The 18,323-nt window shown below is 39.4% G+C and overlaps 2 protein-coding genes across 2 annotated transcripts in view; one reads left to right on the top strand and one right to left on the bottom strand.

Annotated features, from left to right (window-relative positions):
- Positions 1 to 11,374, top strand: part of TRPM5 (transient receptor potential cation channel, subfamily M, member 5) — a 36,145-nt gene extending 24,771 nt beyond the window's left edge. Inside the window, exons 17-24 of the mRNA XM_010079098.1 lie at positions 252 to 384; positions 2,814 to 2,988; positions 5,438 to 5,606; positions 6,346 to 6,524; positions 7,627 to 7,759; positions 9,051 to 9,123; positions 10,144 to 10,234; positions 11,274 to 11,374. Coding sequence (XP_010077400.1) covers positions 252 to 384; positions 2,814 to 2,988; positions 5,438 to 5,606; positions 6,346 to 6,524; positions 7,627 to 7,759; positions 9,051 to 9,123; positions 10,144 to 10,234; positions 11,274 to 11,374 — 1,054 coding nt within the window. The remainder of the gene's footprint in view (positions 1 to 251; positions 385 to 2,813; positions 2,989 to 5,437; positions 5,607 to 6,345; positions 6,525 to 7,626; positions 7,760 to 9,050; positions 9,124 to 10,143; positions 10,235 to 11,273) is intronic.
- Positions 11,375 to 14,748: 3,374 nt separating this feature from the next.
- On the bottom strand, positions 14,749 to 15,789 carry TSSC4 (tumor suppressing subtransferable candidate 4). Its single transcript, XM_010079097.1, has one exon. It carries the CDS (start codon positions 15,787 to 15,789, stop codon positions 14,749 to 14,751), a length of 1,041 nt encoding a protein of 346 aa, XP_010077399.1.
- Between the last annotated feature and the right edge of the window lie 2,534 nt (positions 15,790 to 18,323).

The following is an 18,323-nucleotide window of genomic DNA, read 5'->3' as shown; positions in this document are numbered from 1 at the left end:
TTTTTTTTTTTTTTCCAAACAAATCTCGTTGAAGCCAAGACAGAGAGTACAGTGTCCTTCCACCTTTTGGCTATTTCTCATCAATGTACAGACGTAACGTTACATTCCTCTCACAGGCTTATGCAAGCACAGCCGTGAAGCACTTCCCTTTTCCTAATGAGGCTATGCCTGGAAACTCAGTGTAAAATTTGAGAAAATGCTTCTCAGCAGTACTTGCTGAGATCTGATGTTTCATTTCATGTGTTCTGCAGGATGCTGAACTCGACTTTTCAAGCTGGCCGTACAATACTTGCCATTGATTTTATGGTGTTTACACTTAGACTTATACATATTTTTGCAATTCACAAACAACTTGGACCAAAGATCATAATTGTGGAAAGGATGGTAAGTGTGCAGTCTCTCTCAGATAAATACTTGTGCTTTTGGAAAAATGGAGAGTAGGAAGTCTTCTCTTTACAAAGGAAGTCCGTTTATAATCTGTCTTTATTTTTATATTTTTAAGGCTTGTCATTTTGGACATATTTCCTTATTTATCATGAGTATTAGATGCAATGTTTGAACTAGATCCTTCCAAAGAGCTCTGCAGTATAATCAGTTGGTCTCAATTTGCTACCTTGTACCTTACCTAATCATTTATCCTCATATCTGGCAGATGAAGAGTGGATCGTCTTTGCCTTACTGCTATTCCTCCTCCTTCATAATCTCTGTACTTTCAGAGCAACGACCTCAGACAGATGACAGGCATTTACAGAAGGGAAGGGCATTTCCTGAATTACTCTGCTCCGCTTGGGGACGTAGATCATGTTATTTTCTGGAAGCGTGAAAAAAAATCTGTGAAAAAGGATAGTTGCAAGTTTCCCACAGGAGTTATTATCACTTGTACTTTGTAGCTCCAAGTTACAATGAAAACATATTAGTACTTTGTGAGCATACGTTGGAAGATGTTGATAAAAGATTTTTATTTATTACCATTCTCCTGCAGGAAATGAGACATTAGGACTATAGTGACTGTGCTTGGGTATGTGTTGGTATGCTGAAGGAGCTTTTTATTTAGGCATGTTAATCCTCTAGGACAATTAGCTCGTGGTAACTGATTAATAGGAGTTCATCTAATTGTAAGTGCTATTATAGAATCTACAAATATTTGATTTGTGACTCACAGCAGAGCTCAGTAAAAGCCCTACAGTCTAAATAAGGCTATACATTGAATAAACAGAACTACCAAGCTATCTGGATTTGTCTATAAATGCAATAACCGGAATTCTAATATGACATTTGCTTGGAGTAGCAAAAGGGTAAATGGCAAATAAATATTTGTTCTTGAACATTATCTAGCGTACAGCATTAGCAGACTTTTATTTTAAGAGAACAAAACAGATCTACAGCTCCTAACCCTTCCTTGCTGCATACCAAGTTAAACCAAGGCACTGAATAAATATGGCGATGTGTCTGCTATGTTGGCATCTGAAGATAACATATAAGATAACACACAGATCAAGAAGATGCAAGTAAGAATATAAACAGCAGCCCAGTCAAACTGTAAAATGGGACCTTTCATCTTCCCCCCATCCAAGCCAACACAATGCCCTAGCTTTGGTAGTTCAATGATGAACCTTACATCAAATGAAAGCACACTGAAAGTTACTTCAGTAAATGATACCTTCAAAGGTTCATCGAGTGGGTTCAAGCAAGATAATTTCCCTTACTTAAACAGAGAAGCAATCCAAGATTGTATCTTATGGTCTTTCTCCTTTTCCACCTTGCAACAGAATTGCTGAAACCACTCTGGTAGCTGCTGAAATGGCAGCTCAATGCCAGAACAACGCCTGTTCACAGAGAGGGGGCAGACTGGAATAACATACGTCCAGATTTGCCACTGTTCTCTCTTAACTATTACATCATTACAGTCCTGCAGCATTGCCAAATTTTAAGTCGTCCACAAAACAAACTAGATGATTGGTGAAAGTTAGAGAGACATCAACTGTGTCTTGCCTGGCTTAGATACCATGTTTCTTAAGAGAACTCCAAGCAGCCTCCTGGAGGTCTGAAATGCCTCTGCTTTGGGGTAACTGCTCAGCCCAATAATCTAATTGAAATGAATCTACAGTCCCTAATGAACTCTGCCAGATTAGACCGAAAGAGGATGAAGTGTTCCTCTTCCACCAGGGAAAAATTATTGCACTTGAAATACATATTAGATTTTTTTTTTTTAAGTAAGTGGTTTAGGATTCAATTACTTCTGCTTCTGTAGAAAAACACAATGTTTAAAAGCAGGAAGTCCTGAAAACAATCTCTCAGATGCATTACTTAGCTTGAAAATCCAAGACAGAAGTAGATCCTTGCAGCCTTCAATGTCTGCTGTGTCAGTGGTTCAGCATTCCTCAATGAGCACCAGCTGTTACCAGGATTCACTGCTGCCGCAGAGCTCTTCTAATTCACAGTAAAGCAATCAATGGGACTGTGAGATCTCACAGAAAATCTGCATTTAAAGGTACAATGAAATTCACTTAAAAGGTAAAATGTGTTTCATTTGCAAATGTTAGATGATTGAAAAGCAAGGTTTAAATTTAAAACATGCCTTTATCTAAACATGCTATCAAAGAAAAATGCTGATTGCAGACCAAGAACAATATGGTAACTTCAAGAGAGGAATTCTTTACGTGGAACTGTATCCTATTCCACCTCCTTCACCCTAAACAAGCTGGTAAAGAAACAATTATTTGAGCTGTTTTCATCTAGAAAGACTACTGGTTTTTGACTATGCTGTTAACGTCACCTCTCCTCCTTTTCTCTCCTCCACCTCTCTTTTTTAGATGAAGGATGTTTTCTTCTTTCTATTTTTCTTGAGTGTGTGGCTCATTGCCTACGGTGTGACAACTCAAGCTCTGCTTCATCCTGATGACAGCCGAGTGGAATGGATATTCAGAAGGGTGCTTTATCGTCCGTACCTTCAGATATTTGGCCAGATTCCACTGGATGAAATAGACAGTGAGGAAATTTCTTTCTCCCCCAACTTGGCCATTTTTGAATGCACGCTTCTGATTAGAGCATGGAATTCCTTCCCAGTATTGCTTTTTTTTTTTTTTCACAATCAATCTTTGTCCTGCAGGTCAAAGCTTTTATGTTACGATGATATAAATAGTGTATTTGCAAAGAGATAATGTGCAGTGTGGAATTACATTAGAGCGTAAGGGTTGGCCCTATTTAAACAAGCTGTCTGAAATATTCACACAAGGATTTGCAGTTTTAAACACTGGCATACCTTCTTCCTCTTTAATCCATTTCCATTCAGTTTAACCTAGACAAAGATAACCCTGTGCAAACTGAAATACTAGCACCTCCATACCTTCTGGCCGTTGTTTAACATGAGAGTGTTAAAGCAGTACAGTTCTGCCCAAAAGCAAACACTTATCTTTTAGAATAAATATTCCTCTAGAGCATTTATTTGCTCTGGAGGTAAAGCTGCCCAAATCAAATCAAGTTAGTAATTGCATATGTGCAACATTTCAAACAAAGCAACATAAAAATAATCACAAGACATGGAAATACTTGTACATAAAGGTTCAAAGGCAACATTTCTGATGAGCAAGCAGGTAAAATACAGAATAGGTCATCTCCCAAAGAAGTCTGAAGTAGTGCCACAGCATTTAGCCAGAATAACGCTGAATGTGCTAAATGTCAGCGGTAATACTGAAGTAGGATTCAAACTTGAGGTAATATGGATGGAACCAAAAAAAATCCCATAGACAGAAGCAAACCAGTATGCATCCTTACATGTTCACTCTGCCTAGTAAGAAAAAGTATATGTCTTAGACAAGCCAAAAACGTCTGAACAAGACAAGACAACACTTAACTTTAAATGCCTACTGTGTAAGCAAGCATGGCTTCAATAAAGTAATTGGAGAGAAACAACTATTTCTGGAATAGGATTCACCTCATTTGGAAATAGGTCAGATGTAGCATTCCCTAGAAATGTGTGTTTCTCTCCACTGAGATTCCAAAGGGTGTCTTCCCCTGGATAAATAACTGGTTAAATGACAGAGAAAAACAGAATCAATTACACGGGCAACTTGCAGAAGGGAGTCATTTGTCCTGGGGCCCTCGGGGGCTCATTTGGTTTAACATCTTTATGAAACATGCAGAAAAGGAGATGGGTAATGAGGGGGACAAAATTTGCTGACAAAACTACATTACTGGGTAGTAAAGACTAAAGCTGACACCTAAGAGTTGCAGAGGACCCTCACGAGTGCTAAATCATCAAATGAAATGCCGTGTAGATAAAGATAAGGTAATGCACTCAAGGAAAGCAGTCCCAGCTGCGGTGAGCTTTGATAAAACTCTGTGCTCTAAGGGGTCACGGGGTTATCTGTGGCAGTGGGGAAAGGAATTATTAGTGAAAAAATGGAGAACAAAAAAGTAAATATCGTTCTGCTACTCTAAATTTGTGGATTTAATTCATAGCTGAGACAGGATACAGGGCTAGACCTCTAGTCTGATGCAGCAGAACCATTCTTACTAATCTCGACTGCAAGCTCAGATGTACCAAGTAGTCTGAACTTAGAATGAGGAACCCCATTCCCAGCTTTGACTGAGTTCTCTCCTCTAACACACGCACCAGCATGAGGACTGTGAAGACACAAGTATGTGGAGGAATACAACTGCTAAATACTGAAAGGTAGTTTGTCTTCAGGAACTCAAAACTAGTCTAGAAAGGGTTCAGCCTTTTCAATAGAATCCCCCTTTGCTGAACGCTGCTAAAAAGCCAGTTGTGACAGGCAACTTGCCACTGAGTGAGCAGCCACGTTCTGGAGGTCTGCATTGTCCTAGGGTTGCAAACCTCCTGCACATTAAAGCAATGTACACGACATGATTACATTTTCACAGAATTAAAGACATTGGATATTAGTTCACTTAAATGATCTATCGGCTGCAAGAATTGGCTCAGTAGCTCAAGCAGTCAAAGAACTGTCCTTTTAGGGTTAAGGGAGTCTTGTTTGTATAGTCCTGCTAGTAGTCAACAAGGACAATACAAAAATACAACCACAATAGTGGGTTTAAGCTTTTAATGATTGTAAAACATTCAGAACAAAATTATGCTGCTGTTTATTTGCAGCCAAGATTAAATCTCATTTTAGTAATCCATGTCATCATTGTCCTTGATTTGTATCTTAGCAGTAAAGGTACTAAATATACACATCCATCCATGTGACTAGTTGTTAAAAAAGACATGTTTAGAGATATTCAGTTTTTATTTGCATTGAAATAGCTATGAAATGCAGCACTCCAAATCTCAGGAACAGTTTGTAATTCTTGCCATTCTTTGTTGAAAGTCAGAGATTTTGCTCACCAAAATGCAAAGCTTTTGCTGCTCTAAGAAATGCATGTGGCAGTAGGATTTGTCAAAACTATTCTTTTATTTCTCTATCTTCCTTTGCAGCATCACGAATGTATCCCAGGAACTGTACATTGAATCCACTGCAGATTCTGCAGGAGAACTCGCCATCATGTCCTAACAGCTATGCCAACTGGCTTGTCATACTTCTGTTGGTCATCTTCCTACTAGTCACCAACGTTCTCCTTATGAACCTCCTGATTGCTATGTTCAGGTAAAAGCAATTTCAGTAAGTACCAAGACAGAGGCTGCAAAGGTTTAACTAAATGCCCACATTTCCTACATGGCTGTTGCCTATTCAGTTTGGCATACACTAGGAATTTTCCTACTGAATATTTTTTGATAGGTAGGCTTCTCTGATCATAGAGTTCTTAAGTTCTCATCATCTTTACTCTAGCAACATTAAAGACAAGACAAAAAGAAACCTCTTTTACTGCTAAAAATGGAATTAAACATGCAGAGAAGGGTCTGGATCCCTGGCTGTGCTGCGGCACAACTCTGCAGGTGCAAAGCAGCTGTAAACTTGGCAGACTTAACAGGGGATAATCAGCACGTGGGGGAAATGCTTGATGTCAACACAGCTAATAATGATTCATTTGGTTGAAGAACTGACATGGCATGTTTGCTGATCTTGCCTGAGTGAAGTGGAATTAGGTATCCCTGCCCATAGCAGGGGGGTTGGAACTAGATGATCTTTAAGGTCCTTTCCAACCCTATGCATTCTATGATTCTTAAAGAAAAAAAACCAAACCTAATGTATTTTTTAACATTTGAAGACTGCAACTGCAATTATTTTAGTATCGAAGAATTTGCACAAATTTTAGATTACATTAACGCTACATGCTGAACTTTTTTGTCCTTTTTTAAAGTAAATGTGGGACTATATTTTGTAATAATAAGCTTTAGCTTGTTAAGGTAAAACCACTTCTGTATTTTTTTTTCCCCAATTACAGTTACACTTTTCAAGTTGTTCAGGGCAATGCAGACATTTTCTGGAAAATTCAGCGCTACAACCTGATTGTAGAATATCACGGCCGGCCTGCCTTAGCACCACCATTTATCATTATTAACCACATAACTCTGGTTCTCAGAAGAATCTTCAACAAAATGGAACGTAAAAAAGAACATCTGGGTGAGCTGTTAACAAACATCTAGCAACTAGAGACCCTGACACTCTCCCAGGACATCCTGCACAGGCAAAACAGAAGAACAATTAAGATTTTCTTAAGCCAAGAGTCGCAATTAATTTCTAACAAGAAGTGCCAGGAGAGTACAAATGAAAAATTAAGGCTTATAATGTATCCTGTACTATAAACAGTTTCCCACAATGCATTTTTTATGCACCGTATTTATTACAACAAAGGTGTCAATATGAAACTGGTTAAAGGGGTTCGATTTCTGAAGAAATAACAATGGACAGGTTTAATGCATAATGAATAGTTATTTCATTTGCTCCTGAATTTTAGTAATTATTAAGTACAGACAATCCCAAAAACATACACGAAGTCTAAAAATCTACTAGGATCAGTGGCATTTCCCAATGCAGAGACATAGCTCCCTTTCAGACACACTCCTTCTGGCTATCAAAGCGTACTACTGAAGATTCTTTAAAAAATATATAAATATTTTTTTCCCTAAGAAGACGTAACTGACTGGTCAGGTTATACATTCAGTAGCGTTTGGAGCATACAGCAAGTGTGCCCTTTTAGCAATCTTTAGGAAGATACAAAACCAGTATGTTACATTCAAAAATACGTCTGTGAAATTGACATCTTTTGGTCTGTTGTTGTTTGGAACACTTAACAACAACAACATCAGGCTTTATTCTTCAAGTTGGTGGGATTTATTCACAGTTTTTCCTTCCTATTTGTAGTTGTTCTAATAAAGAAGCTCAGATGATAAAATGCATCTGAACATAAAGCTCTGCTCATTAAATACTTTGGCACTAAAATATGTCAGAAGTCTAGTAAGGTTGTAAATGAGCTTAAATGGAACCACAGAAATTGGTCCAGGCTGTTCTTTAGAACTCAGGAGTCATATTCTACTGCAAAAAGGTCTATTGCCTTCCATCACAAGAAAAAAAAAAAGAAAATACTTACTTCACACTGCATTTTCATCACATGACACTCCTGCAATGGCAGGACTTGACTTTTCTTCAGCATAGCAGTCTTCCATTACTCATATAAGAGAAAAGGGAACAAAATATAATTCTTAATTTCTTTTTCTGCCTACAGAACGAGATCTTCCAGTTGGCCTAGATCAAAAAATCATAACATGGGAGCTGGTGCAAAAAGAAAACTACCTTGTAAACCTTGAACAAGAAAGGAAAGAAAGCAATGAAGAAAGGCTGAAGGCCACATCTAATAAGTAAGTTATTCTGACTCCCAATAAGTGTACCTTGCAAGTCTTCAGCTTTGAATGAGATACACATCCAGGTGCTTGGAAAGCTTACATGAAGAGTCCAACTAGAATGCAGTTGGGAAATACACAGCCTATGAAAAATGTGAGAAGACAGCATCACTACCATATTAGAAGAGTTTTTGGCACTCTTGAAGTATGCACAATTACAGGCCTGTGAGCTCCAGCCAAATCTGCAGTCAAGCTCAAGGAAAATCATACTCATGAAGAAATGGCGGAAGAATAGTTCTTTTGCTATACTGCAGTGCATGTACTTCTATCCCCTGCAGGAATTCAACATCAGCTTTTGAACTGAAGTTCAAGATACCTTGAATTACCCCCGCCCACAGATGCAGAGGAACAACTGTTTACAGCTGTGTGGCATGGGACTACAGTTTCCACTAAAATTAATGATAGTGGCTCTAAAATTGCATTTCATTAATTGAGTCTCCATTTAAACACTTCTCTAAAATATCTCCCTGCTAGGAATATCACTTAAATTGGTTTAGTATTCAAAAGAAAGAAAGTGCTAAATTATTATTATTCAGAGGTTTACTCTGAATTAGTAAATGTTTACTTTGTGTCTTTAAGTGAAACAAAGTAGTTACATGCAGGGAAAACAGAAACATCTAAGGCAATACTGAAAGCCAGACAGCAAAGCCTTCTTTAGAGAAGCTTTTAACACCTACTTCAGCTGTTGGTGATAAAATTGCCTTCAAATAAAGCCGCATTGGGTGTGAAAGTTATCATAATAAGAAAGCACCAGGGAGATGTTCCTGTGCTGTTTTCTTTCTGTGCTTTCAAAACAAACCTCCCATGTAGCAGAGCCAGGAAGAGATAGGAAAAGGTTCTGTTCAGACTGGAACTGGCCTCAGTTCTCGCACCAGGATCAGTTCCCACCTGGTACAGCTGGGACATAAGTGGCTGGAGAGACAGAGCTGGACCTATGGATCCTTTCTGCTGTCCTCGATCTCCACAGCAGCTGGGGCTACGGGGTCCTTGGCAGAAGCTGAACAGCTGCTGTAATCTGTGTGAGTTTATAATGAGTCCCTGGGCAACAGGTGCATGAGAGTGTCCCAGAAATGCTGCTCTCTTCAGTGAATATTTGCAGGAACACCCCAAAAGGACAAAACTTCTAGGTGAATGTCTCAGCAGCGCAGAATTGCCAGTGAAAGGCCCATAGCTCTAGGAAGTTTTTGTGGTTTAGGATTTCTTCTGAAGCCTTTTCTTTTTGCTCAGCGTGTCTGCTTTGTTTTCACAGGGTGGATAATTTGTCTAAATATTTTAGTGGTTTGAAAGAACAAGAAAAGAGGTTTGAAGTTATGGAAGCCCAGGTAAGTAATAGTTTTACAGGCATTTATATCAGCTTTAGGATTTCACCATGTTTCTCTCATTTAATGGTGGTTTGGCAGACCCTGTTTAGGGATAAAGGGAAGGAGAAATGGTTGTACTATGGTTTCACTTTCCTTATTGTTTTCTCTCTGGTGATACACATACGTAAAGAAACATTTCTGACCTCCAGTAGAAAGGACAAAGTGGAATACAGCATTTCTTGCTCTCTTTCCTAGTTTACTTGAGAAGTGTTTATTTCCTTCATTAAGGATGCTTCTGGAAGCAAAAGCTTTATCTACCCCCCTCCATTCTCTTCCTTCTCCCAACCTTTTTCTTTAAAACTGTCAACTTTGAAAATACCTGTATTCTGTCTGATCTGACCTAGACTAATCTTCTTGACATAATTTTTTCTAATTTTCTTAATTATCAGATACCAACATCGCAAAGGGAAGTATCTAACATACAAATGTGAAACACAAATAATAGAAGGAAACCCTATCCTGAGTTTTTGATTACAAACCCTTGAAATATAAACAAACATTTTTTAAACAGTCTGAAAATGCTCAGCATTACCACGTGCTACATAGCACAACTGTTATTGTTTTCTTTGTCCCTAGAACTCCTCAGTGTAATTTTGGCCTCGCTGAAAGCTCCTTATCTTAATACTCCCATTGCAGTTTCCCTCTCCTTTCTTATCCATTTTATGGCTTCCTGAAAAAAGTCATGCTATTCAATGAACAATGTTGACATCAAATACAGGTCCAACAGGAACACACAAGAAATGCTTTAATAAGGTTGTGCCAGCTTGAGATAATGCAATATACTCACAAAAAAGGACGGTATTTAATACAAACCTTTCTCCAAGACAGTTCAACTATTTCTAAAAAAAAAAGAAAAAACAATAAATATACGTGGTATCTCCGATGCTGCTTCAGTCTGCTGCCTAGGCTATCTTTCTTGCAAATTGAACAATAAAGTATTACAAAAATTAACTGATGTAGAAATCACTACCTATTTTGTAGATTTGCTACTGTACAGCTGTTATCTCCTCAATGGCAGAGGTTTTAACTAAAACCAACCTCTTGTGCAACCAACCAGCTCCAAACTATACCCGTAAGTATTGAAAACAATCATGGAAAAGCTAATTAATACAGCTAAACAATTTAGTTTAAAAAATACAAGGAAAAAAAAAATTGGAAAGGAACCACATAAGGAGGTACCTAGAAGTAATGTAAACAAGGAACAGAATTCTCATACTTCAGAATTTAAAAAGTACTTTTTCCAAAATATATTTAAAAGCTTTGGGGAAAGGACCGTTGCTTAGTGTGATCTCATCCAGCATTAAGCATGTAAATATCTATTTGCCACAGGGTTTCTTGAGAGCATTGTCTTGGAGGTTTCTGAGCCAATGAGATAGTACTACCAAAGTATTACCAAAACATTTAATATGCATAACTATAATCATTAAAAATAAAAATTGAGCAAGCCTCCTACTTTGTTTTAATCAACACAGCTCATTTGCCTGCTGAGCTGCAACTGTTTCTGTCAGTTAAAAATCGTGTCCTGTGTCCCAGTGCTCCACTGTTTAAAACAGAGACAGAAACAGACTATTTCTCAGCCACCACAGGATGTTGAACACCATAAAGACTTTGGATATTCTTCTTAATTATCTATTTTGATATCTACCTATTACTATCTATTACACAAAAAGCCCTCCGAAACCCATAAACTGACCATATATATACTACATGGGAAAAAGAAGGAGCTGTAAACACAGCAAAGTTGTGATGTGGTAAGACCTCAAGTTACTCAGCCTTGAACTAACCTCACACTTGACTTAATTCCGTTAGAAGCTTATAAATCACATACGCAAATTGCTTCATTAGCAACATTCCACTAGGAAAACCCATCCTGTAGCATGTTCCCCAGATGTTTTAATACTGTAGCTGCATAAAAATCAGAAACTTAAATAGCTGAAAAATAAAAAGAAACCTGTTTTATAATTTACTGAACACATACAAAGTAACAGAATCTACAGTATCTTTTTATTTTGGATTATTTTCAACATTTTAAAGTTTCTTAAGCTATTACTATTATGTGCCCCTTGTCATAAGGCTTTTAAACAAGCACGTGGCTTTTACAATCCTATTAGGTGTGATGAACGCCAACGCAGAATTGCCTTTGCCAGAAAGAAGTGGAAGAGAAGAGCGTGCAGATCAGTCCAAGACTAACATCACATACAGTAATAATTAAATTTTCTTATTTCTTCAGATTAAACCTTTTGTCCTACTGAACTACTGTAGAAGTAACATCCTAATCTCAGGAACACCTAAGGCCCAGCTCTCAGCCTTTATCCAAGCACTGCCAATGTTTGACACTACTGAGGATTTCTTGGTCTTCCTCTTGCAATTTCTTGGGCTTTCTTCCCTCCTGCTCCTATATCCCTTGGTCCTTTCTCCAAAATTGCATTCCACAAATAGCACAAAAAACTGTCTCCTCCGGGATGACTCTACCACCTTATTTTCTAAATATGACCTGCCTTCTGTTCTCCAAATCCCATACCCTGAATCAAACACCATCATTGCTAATTTCCACACTTCTCTGTTGAAGGGTGATCATTTACGCCTAAAAACCAAGCCAGTTTCTTGGCCAAGAAAGCAAGTTCGTATTTCTGAGTTGCTTAGAAAGGAAATCAAGAAATAGTTTCCACAGGAAAAGGCCTGGAATACTGAGCTATTACAATTCACACAGTTCCTGAAGTCCTTGCAACCCTCAAACAACTGCACTCACCGTCTTCCCACGCTGGCTTCTGTGAGGTCTTCCTTTGTCGGTTTTTGAGGGCTCCTCGCTCATCCCCAGAAATGGGAATCTCATTGCATGGTCCTCAAGTGTGTGGTGGCATGCAGTCACTTTCCAAACGCAAAGCAAGTGACCCTCCCGCAGTCAGAACCCCAGCCTCTGCTGCTTGCTTTTTTGTTTTAATGCCAGATCATAACTGCTGTCAGCCTGCTGCTATTAGAGATTTGCCTTTACGTATCACACTGCATGAACACTGCATCTACACCTAAGAGGTTTTCTGACTTAATTTTAGTTTTCTCTGTCAAAGGTCAGGGGGAAAAAAAAAAATTACTTAGTGATTTGAAAGCAAGAATGTATAGCAAGAATTTTTGTACAAACTAGGAATTTGGACTGTTTGTCATTTCTTTCATCACTTAAACTCGCATGTACGTTTTTAGCATTCAAAATGTAGCTGGCTTTATGAGAACTTTGTATGAAAAGATACACCAATAAAATGAATATTACTACCGTCCTTTAAAGGGAAATTTCTTGGAATCCTATAAACAGCACCAGAAGGGAGAAGTATTAGGTTGTGGTCATTCTTACACTGATAAGCTTCAAGTGAACCTAATTTCCTCCTGCATATAACACTGCTTCTATGCAACATAAACATAGGTTGTGCAAAAGCTTTCTCTTTTACCAGAGACAGAAAAAAATAGATCTGATACAAATACCTTTCCGACGAGTCTTTTATTAATATATATTAATCTTGTTATGATGTCTTCATAAGAAAACAGGCATTTGTCCTGTTTATTCCGCTGTGCCTCAGACCTCAGTGACCCCATCAACAGTGATGAAATTTCAGTACTGTCCTAACTGTTCTTCACCCCAGGCAAGCAGAAGTTATAAAACCAGTAAGTTTGTACTGAGGTACATTTTTTGTTAGGAAATAATGCATATCTTGCAACCAGCATGCCCTGCTCTTGGCAGCAGCTTCCATTCTGAAATGGCTGCTGTTTTAATTGTGATCAGCACATTCATTATCCACTGGAAACCAAATCTATCCATTTGGAATTGTTGTTTTGTCCCACTCACGTGCACTGGAACTGACGCATTTAGCAATGACCCATTACTTAATGTGCATCGACGTGTATACTGATGAGAAAATACATTCTGCTTTTAAAATTAAAAGGAGAATTTCAAAAGATGGAGCAACATTACTGATTTTAAACTGTTTTCTGTTTCTGCTGCCAAATGATGCATCTGTTCAAAGACAAAAACCCCCATGATTTGGGCCTACCAGTCAATTATTGATAAGATGCTGACACCCCCACAGAGGAAGTAACCTCCTCAAATATCCTTCAGAGTTTGAGCAAGCAAAGTATAGCAAGAAAGATCACAAATTCTGAAGCAGTAGTCTTTCACTACATGGCTATAAATACCAACATTGAAGTTGGTTAATGTAGAATACTGGCAAAAGAATGTCAGTCCAAACTGACCTGAACTAATTTGAGTTTCAAATCTTTCAAATAATTTAATATTTCGATCTTATTTATAAAATTTGTTAACATTCTGTGTGAAAAAATTATCTGACATTCATTGCAATGTGATTCATTGTATGAGGTGATTCTCTATATATTTTTAAATGATTGAAAATATTAAAACTGTGAATTTTAGGAGACTTGAGGGAGAAGTTACAAGAGGGCAAGCTTAGAGTAACATTCTAGAAGATTTTTGAGACAATTCTCAAATGAAATAAACTGAGTATTTGTTAAAACTCGTATAGCTGCATTAATCAGCAGGGTTCAAAATGATGAAGAAATCAAGCTGCAACTGACAGTTTATTGAATACCAAAAAAACAAAAAAGTATCCAGTTCTGGTGTAAATACCTCATTCCCACCAAATCCACACACAGAGTCAATGTGGAAGCAGGGCCACCTGGAAAGGACATACAAATGTGCAGGCCAAGAACCATCGCATCATAACCAGTATGAGGATATATAACAGTAAGAGGAAAAGCTGCTGCCCAACTTAACAACTGAAGCTGTTACAAATTCTGATCTACCCTCAACATGATGAGACTTTGCTGAAGCCATCCTGAGCATGTCTCCACCCAGGGTGTATCCAGAGTTGTACCACTCCGCAGGAATCATATTTTTTTAAAAATCTTTATCCTGTAACACTGAATAAGGTAAATATAAAGCCAACCTTAAAAAGAAAAATATTGGTTCTGCCAGTTCCCACCTGGGCCCTCCAAACTCATGATTGTGCACCATTGTGCTTTCACTCTCCATGGCAATGAGAGAAGGATGTATATTAAAAAATAAAAGGTTAAAAAAAAAAAAAAGAGGTTTTCCTCCCTGGGACAGGGCTGGGAGAAATCATGTCTAGTGGAAGACTATGTTTTATTTTCATTGTTTAAAAATCTCTACATAATGAATTAATCATCTTTGTTCCAGGATTCTAGAGGATTTGGGAGCAGCTCTAAATTTGGGGGTTAGTAGGAAGCCTTGCAGCCTTTTATCTAACACATCTTCTTCTTTGGTGTACAGGGCTACATCAGCTCAAGAGCAAGCTCCAGGGAGCTGCTCAAGCAAACAAAGCACCGTTTATTCTCTCCTGCTGGGGTGCAACTATCCTGTGCCCACAGACTTCTCACGAACAAAAAGTCTGGAGTACTTTAGATAGCTTAATTTCTAACAATATAAAATGTTCTTGGCGGCTACAATGCAAACCGTTAGACAAAAACCTATCACATTGTTTCCAGACCAGAAAAAATGTCAGAGAAAAAAACAAACATATCCAAAGACAATACAACGCCTTGGACGTCTCCAATGTGCTCCATCCTTCAGGACTCTTCCTCCTCCCCTTCATCATCTACTTTAGGTCGGAAATTTTTCCTGTTCTTCTTCTTACTGCAATGGAATCCAACTGTTTCCACCAAGGGCTCTTCACCTGCACCACTAAACCCTGCACTCAGCCTACCTTCTGTATTCAGGTCCCCCACCACCACGCACTCCTCCTCCTCTGTTGCCTTTCCACTTCCACTATCTAAGTGCCCCAGCTCTACCTTATCCTCCTCCCTCAAATCATCAGTCTTCTTAAGAGGTTTTCCTTTCAGATCTGTTTTCATATGTTTCTTATCATCCTCCCCTGCTGATGTTTTCTTTTCCAGTCCATCAACACCCCTTTTTATTGGTTTGGTGAAGACAATCCTCCCAGCTCCACAGCTGGAAGGGTCCTGGTTGAAGTATGGGGTATAGCTATCTTGACTAGCTGAGCTTTTTTCCTCCCCTCTTTTCTTCAAACCCTCTAGAAATTCCATGGCCACCGCCCTGTTAGTCTTGTCAGTAGACTCTGAAACTCCATCTAGGCTGTATTTGGTCCAGCGCTCTGGGTGTGCCACATAGTCAGGCACTGCAGGAGAGGTTTTGGGAGCCTGCAGTGGTTTGGCTTGCTTTCTCAGGCTTTCTGGAACTGTGTTACTTGAAACTGTGGCTGGAGGCAATGGACGTTTAAATCTCCCATCAACAACATTATCCTCAGGCATTGAGGGCACAGACAACTTGGCTGCCTCTTCCAGGCAATCAAAAATGCTCTGGCTACGAAGAGAGAACGTAGAACTCATGCCCCTCAGATGGAACGGCTGGACAGGAGATCTGTGACTGATGTTTGAAGATTCAGGGGTTCCCCCCGATCTGTAATCCCCATCATCTACAGATGGCTCCTCAGGAGATATTGTATCAACTTCCGCTTCATCCGCTAACCCCATGTCATCAGAATCAGAATCGCTGAGCGACACTGTGTCTGAGGGCAGAGCCCCGTCATAGTCTGTGGCACCACCAGCCACTGTCCCCAGAAAGGGTTCACCTCCATCCTGGTCTCCCATCTTTGAGCTATTACTCCACCGAGGTCTTTGACATAGGCCCAGGGACAGCTGCGAATACGGTTTTCCAAACGCCCAGTGAGTTTAGTGCCTAGAATACAAAGGAGCATAAAAATTCAACTGAGAAATGAGAATCAAATAGGAGACTATAATTCCATGCCATGCAAAATAATTATTACTGCAATATCACAGGCAGCTGTACTTCAGGGATGCCTAAGCAACTTTCCTTGAAATAAAAACATTACTTAAAGAATGAATGCACATAAAAATTAATACTTACACAAGACTCAATACAAGATATGAAGTAATTAAAAATAACATTGCACAGCAAATTTCATTAAAGGTTACAGCAGATTCAATTACTAAAAGTTGAGCATAATTTTTTTGAGCAAATCTGAATATCCCATTAACTGTCTTACACATCTTCCAAGAGACAGCAATGTCCTCTCCAAATTACATCCTACATTTATCATATTGTATAAATCCACAAAAACACATCCTAAAGTCTCATGCTTTCTTTTGACCATTATGATCCTTTACTGCATTAGCTACTTTACCTCCTGTCCCAATAACCATCAGGTTCTACTATAAAGGACACCATCACTGATCAAGGTCAGTGGCAGAAAAGCCACAAAAATATCAGGGCTACAGTTTCAGGATTGCTTTAAAGTAACATAAAGTACAAACTCCACTCCTTCCTTGGCTTTAAGCTCTCATGTCATTACTAGATTCCTGGAATCATAAAACGAGCCAGCTCAAGAAATCAGTCCCACTGGATTAAGAAAACTAATTGTACACGCCATACTTGTGCATGAAAACAAGGGGAGGGTGCAACCAAGGGTCTGCAAGAGCTGGTCCCTCAGTCAGTAAAAGACAGTGTGATCTGAAGCCTGACTGCCAGTAGCGGCTGCAATACCTGATTCACTCTGCCCCTGCTCGAAGGGAACTTGGCAGAACTGAGGCGCTTGGTGATCATACTACCACTAGCTGGGCAATCAGAAACAGACTTGGCAAACACACGCTTCAGTTCAGCTCACCAAAACCTGAACTACAGAAACAGTTCTAATATATTATTAGAATAAGCTCAACTACCTAATTATAGGTTCTTCTGGAATGATGCAGAAAACAGACATGGAAAGTCTGTTAGTCACTCACTTTCTCTTGAGACTGAGTCAGCTTCCCCTCCTGAGGGTCAGTTAAAGCCACCAAAGATCTCAGCACTTCCACCCTAGAAAACAAACATTTCCATCAAAATACTGGAAATGTAGTTTTAAAATGAGTTTTAAAAATAATTCCTTCCCTCTGAATCATCCAAAGCTGCAGAACTGAGTTCTAAATCTGACACAGACTCATGCTGATATTCCTGGATTTCTGGCAAAAAAACCAACACACAGCCTGATAAGGCAGGCACCACTTTATTTCCTCAGTCTCCACATTCACACTACCAACCTTATTGTGTAGAACAGAAGAGAGGGTTTTAAAAAATCAAACTGTAATTTGCATGTGCAGTAAACCATTACTACATGAACAGTATTAAATGCAGCTAAGAAAATAAAAAAATTGTAATTACGCATTGCAAGTACTAAATGCTGCAAAAAAGAGACCATGGATACCACAGAGTTGTGTTTTCAAAGAAAGGTCATTTTCACAGTTAGGGCCTGATTTTCATGAGGCATTAAAACATAGAAAAACTTCAAAAGAATTCAACAGACTGAGTGCTGTGTTCCATGTAAAGTCTGGTTGTCTTTGACAAAAGAGATTAATGATTGCTTTTGAAAACACTGCCCTCAATGTAACCTCTAAATGGGAACTAATAATCTGAAAATCATATATCCTTCTGCTTAGTTTTGTCACAGCAGCAATCCAAAACACAGCCTCTCCCTAGCTACTATGAAGAAAGTTAACTCTGTCTCAGCTGAAACCAGGACACACATGAAAGTAATGACTACAACCCAAAAGAGACACATAACTGATGACTAGAACAGCTGTGTTCAGATGGCAGTGTAAGCGTTCATCCCAGGCTGCGAATCAGGGTACATCTTGTCTGAGGGCAGTTACACAGAAAGGAAAAATTTTTCTCCTAAGGAGATGTTTTAGCCTTAACAGCATTAGCAGCCAAACACCCTGACCCTTACAGCAGACAGGCACACTCACAGGTTTGTTACAGAGGCATTATCCCAGCACAGCTCGGACAGGACGGCCTCTCTCTGCACAGGGAGGCCCCCATTAGACTGTTCCATCCTGGTCTTACGCAAACAGGCTCTGTGCATCCTCCTGCAGCCTGTGAGGAGAAGAGAGCCCAGTCACCCCAAACCACGGCCAAGAGCCCGCTCTCATCGCAGAGACAGCACTGCAGCAAAGCCTGCCGGCACCTGCCTGCCAACCGGGGCACGGTCGTTCGGGACGGTGCCCACAGAAGCTGCTAGGCCAAGAGAAAGGGCAGCAGCCCCCGCGCCCCAGCTCACACCTCCAGGGGCCACAACACCCCGGTGAGGGGAAACCACAGATCCCACGGCCTTGCCCAACACCACAGGTGC

Source organism: Pterocles gutturalis, unplaced genomic scaffold (assembly GCF_000699245.1).
Source record: "Pterocles gutturalis isolate BGI_N339 unplaced genomic scaffold, ASM69924v1 scaffold34748, whole genome shotgun sequence".
In the NCBI taxonomy this organism is placed as follows: Eukaryota; Metazoa; Chordata; class Aves; order Pterocliformes; family Pteroclidae; genus Pterocles; species Pterocles gutturalis.
The sequence above is the reverse complement of the archived record's forward strand: the minus strand, read 5'-3'. Positions and strand labels throughout refer to the sequence as shown.

Bases quoted from the DNA above. Each gene is read 5' to 3' on its own strand.
- TSSC4 (XM_010079097.1), bottom strand. From the start codon at position 15,789: ATGGGAGACCAGGATGGAGGTGAACCCTTTCTGGGGACAGTGGCTGGT.